We start from the raw sequence: 4,107 nt of genomic DNA on the forward strand, positions 1-4,107 counted from the left end.
ATAGATATCGTGTGTCTTAAAGGGAAAATGTTATCCATGTAATGATTGAAAATTATGTTTAAATAAACAGAAATTACCTTGATTTGCGAATAATTGATTGGCATTACCATCTTGTAGTGTTTGACGAATACTGGTAGCTTTTTGTTGCATAGAAGCAGCATCATTGTATCGATGTTGGTTTTCATATGAAATTGCCATCATTGTATAAGTACTGGCAAGGTAAGGATGATTTTCTCCGTGAATATGAGTAAAAATTCTGTTGGCCTTTTCGTACATTGAAATTGCACTATCATACTTACCCAACCCATGATACGCTACTGCTGTGTCGACATAGCAGTCCGCTACACTGTTATGATATTCTCCATATACTTTTATTAGAATTGTACGAGACTTTTTGCATAAGGATAAAACCTGCATGAAATTGCGCTTATTGATATATAGACGTCGCATGCCTTTATAAGAATCAACAATATCTAAATGACTGTCACCAAGTATTTTTAACTTAATATTAAGCGATTTCTGATGTGAGGAAATTCCCTGATCAAACTTGGTTTGAAGACCGTAGATCCGTCCAATATTAGTATATAGTAATGCGGTATCTAAATGATCTTCACCAACCGACGTCAATTGAATTGCAAGCGATTTTTCGTACATAGAAAGAGCCTCATCAATTTTGCACTGATCATCAAGAACATAGGCAACGTTCCTGTACGAGATTCCAACTTTAGGATGCTTATCACCTAATAAAGTTAAATAAATTGTAAGAGCTTTACGATACGAAGAAAGAGCTTCGCTTAGCTTGTTCTGCTTCTTGTATACTTCTCCCATATCGTAATGGGTGTCAGCAACATCGAGATGTTCTTCTCCAATTCTCTGAATATTGATTTTGAGCGACTTTGTATACATCAATAGAGCATCATCATACTTGCGTTGCCTTTTATAGATGAATCCAATGCTTCTATATGTTTCAGCAATAGCAGGATCATTTTCTTCAAGGATTCGCTGTTGAACTTGAAGTTTCATTTTCAGCATGGAAAGAGCTTCCTTAAATTTAGCTTGCACGAAGGATATTTCCAATGCTTTCGTATAATTAGGCAGTTTCTGTAGTATCTCCAGAAAACCTTAATTTAATACCGAGTACCTTCTTAAAGTCATCGAGTGCACTATTTGCATCGCCAAGTAGCAATTTAACACCGCCTCGCATATCCAAACACTTGGCAATCATGGCTAGTTGTGACAATTTCTCAGCTACATTACAAGCCCTTTGAGCGAATTCATTGGCTTTTACCCACTCTTTTTGTATTACATTCATTTCAGCGATTTGATTCAAAATTTCACATTTTAGTAGATCCATTTCATTGGTAACACTTGACAGAGAATTAATTTTATCCAGGGCTTGTACAAAATATTCTTGTGCCTTTTGGTAATCGTTAGCTGTATTACATTTTTGACCTTGTAAATAGAAGAAATGGATTTCTTGATTGAATTTGGACACGGCGGGTTCATCCTCCATAATCTCAATCTTGACATACAGTATAATAACTGATTGAAAGCAGACAATATTCAATATAAATTAATCTCTTTGCAGGTGCACTATCAGTAAAATTAGTTTTATCGACGATATTCCAAATAGTTTCAGTATAATTAGCCTCTTTTAGTACTTATAGCCAACTCTAATTTCGCTAACATTCATGGTAGGTCTCCAGGCACGGTGTGTTGTACTGTTTCAATCCTGTCTCTTTATTCTATAAACTTTCCATATAAGCTGTTATTGCCCCTATATTACAAGAGATCTTTTACATGTTGTTCCTCTAACCCTTGCCTAATCCAATACAATGGATCGATTGCATTGTGCTTAGAGTACATAAAATAGCTAAAATTAGCATACAATTACCATATTATGACTTCAGCTCATAGAATCCAGATAATGCCTGGATTAATCAAATGATTTTGTAAAATGAAAAACTGAAATGTGAAAAAATGAAAACTGAAATGTGTTCATGGATTTCCATTACATAAGCCCATGAGTGAAATGCAGTATCTGATGTTTGTATGCTTATAAAGTCTGGCAGTCAATTATTAGTTAAAAAAGTTCCAATATTAAATCCGGTTCTATTGCCTATCAATGGAACTATGTTCAATATTACTATAGTAACTTATGTCGTATTTCTGATATGCCTTGCCTCAGGCCTATAATCTCAGACAATTTGAAGCGAATAATTTAGCGCATTGCATTATTATAACTGTACAGGATTGAAGGCTGTAAAATTTCAGACTCACTCTTTTAAGGCTATATCCTGTACCATTACTAATGCAGTTTTTATACTATGTTATAACTTATACTACGTTATATGATATTTTCGACAAGTCTTGCCTAAGGCTAATATCTCAGAAAATTTGAAGCAGATAATTTAGTGTATTACATTATTATAGCTGGATTGAAAGCTGTAAAATTCCAGACAGACTCTTTTTAGAATGTAATCCAGGAGCAAGTAAGCACTTTGGCAGAGATAAAACCCTTCATAAAAGGATTAGGCTTTAGTAAAGTTCTAAATGCAATATTTTGATGGATCCTTAGTGGATGAATAAACAAGAGAAGTCTAATTATACGGAGTCTCATGCAGCCCATTAAAGCTCTGTTAAATTGCAATGTGTTCATTCAGCTATTAAGTTAACTTAGGATCTGATATTGGAAAGTGAATTTCGTCCGTAAGAAAATTGCAACTATTGCTCTATTTAGAAAAGAGTTTCCATTTACTTAGCACTATGATAATTATTATAATAAAACATGCGTGGAAACCAAATTTAGTTTTAGGAGTTTGCTACACCAATGCTATTCTATGATTTGTACTGGACAAAAAATTTTATTTTTTGGATAATGATGAGAATCGGCACGTAAAATTTGCATTAACGGCCAGACAAAGAAGTCATAGCATTTTACTCACTAAGAATGAGTCGGCATTTAAATATTGGAGAAAGTAAGAAAGCAAGTGAAGAGTCGAAAGTAATCTCCTGTTATCTAGCTTAATGATAGTGGCATAATTTTACTAAGAATAGAAATTACAATAATTTTAGAGTTACTGCTATTTAATAATCATTTATAAGATCGCTAGTGTTAAACAAATCAAATAAATATAGTCTTATCGCTGTCTTGGCGTTAAAAATGGTGAATGAATACAGGTCTAATTAATTACAGTATATGATAAAGGTTAGCTAGAATATTTTGTTGAACTGTTTGAACCGGAAGTTATTCTGTCTTATACTAAATTGTGCTATAACAAATGAACTAAAGTACTTATATGTCGTAGCCTAATTAAAACGAGCTACTGTATTAATTAATATTTAAATAATCAAGAATAAGTTTTACCTATTATCTGTGTACATTCTAGCTGAATTGGTAGATTAGCTTTCGCAGTGCAACTATCCAAATTATAATATTTCCCTAGATAAGAGCATCAACACTGGTGATAAAATGAATTCTATAAACATAAGGAAAATTTAAAGGTAAGTCCGGGTTAGAGTCATATTTTTCATGTAGCAAACTAACTCCTTCCGCCGTTCATTTGATTTCAATAGATCGTTTATTGAGTATTCATGTTACCTTATTAGTCATAATTTAAACAGACTCTTAATAATTTCAATAGCGGCAGACTTTGGTATCATTGATGACTATCCTATAACTAATTAATTTGGCTAAAGTAAATGAAAAATATATGAATGAAACTTCAATAAACAAGTTTTGAATTAGGATTATTTTTTCCTTGTGATATCATCACGATATACTGAATGTAATTGTAGCCATGATTAATTTATTCCATTATTATCTCGGAATATAGATAGCAAGCTCAACACTTGAATTATAAAGATTAGTGTATATGTTTCTATATACAGTATAGTAATATATATGTAATATTTATATTGATTTCAACTCAAATTCTAATTACCCAGTCCACAAGGCTCTTATAAAGTAAACAACGCCAATTTTCTTTGTTTATTGATATGGAACTACATGTTGCCTAAGGCATCTGGTAATCGTATGCTATTAGAAATGTTCACAATCAGCATCATGTATGTAAAACTATCATTATTCCATCTTAGTACTTTAAA

At 32.4% G+C, this 4,107-nt stretch overlaps 1 protein-coding gene across 1 annotated transcript in view; it reads right to left on the reverse strand.

The window, feature by feature from the left end:
• TRIADDRAFT_62504 (uncharacterized protein) overlaps positions 1–1,513 on the reverse strand; it is a gene marked incomplete at both ends in the record, with an annotated part of 4,016 nt that extends 2,503 nt beyond the window's left edge. The window contains 2 exons of the mRNA XM_002118434.1: positions 78–1,101; positions 1,142–1,513. Coding sequence (XP_002118470.1) covers positions 78–1,101; positions 1,142–1,513 — 1,396 coding nt within the window. The remainder of the gene's footprint in view (positions 1–77; positions 1,102–1,141) is intronic.
• Positions 1,514–4,107: the final 2,594 nt, after the last annotated feature.

Source organism: Trichoplax adhaerens, genomic scaffold (genome assembly GCF_000150275.1).
Source record: "Trichoplax adhaerens TRIADscaffold_90 genomic scaffold, whole genome shotgun sequence".
Taxonomy (NCBI): Eukaryota; Metazoa; Placozoa; class Uniplacotomia; order Trichoplacea; family Trichoplacidae; genus Trichoplax; species Trichoplax adhaerens.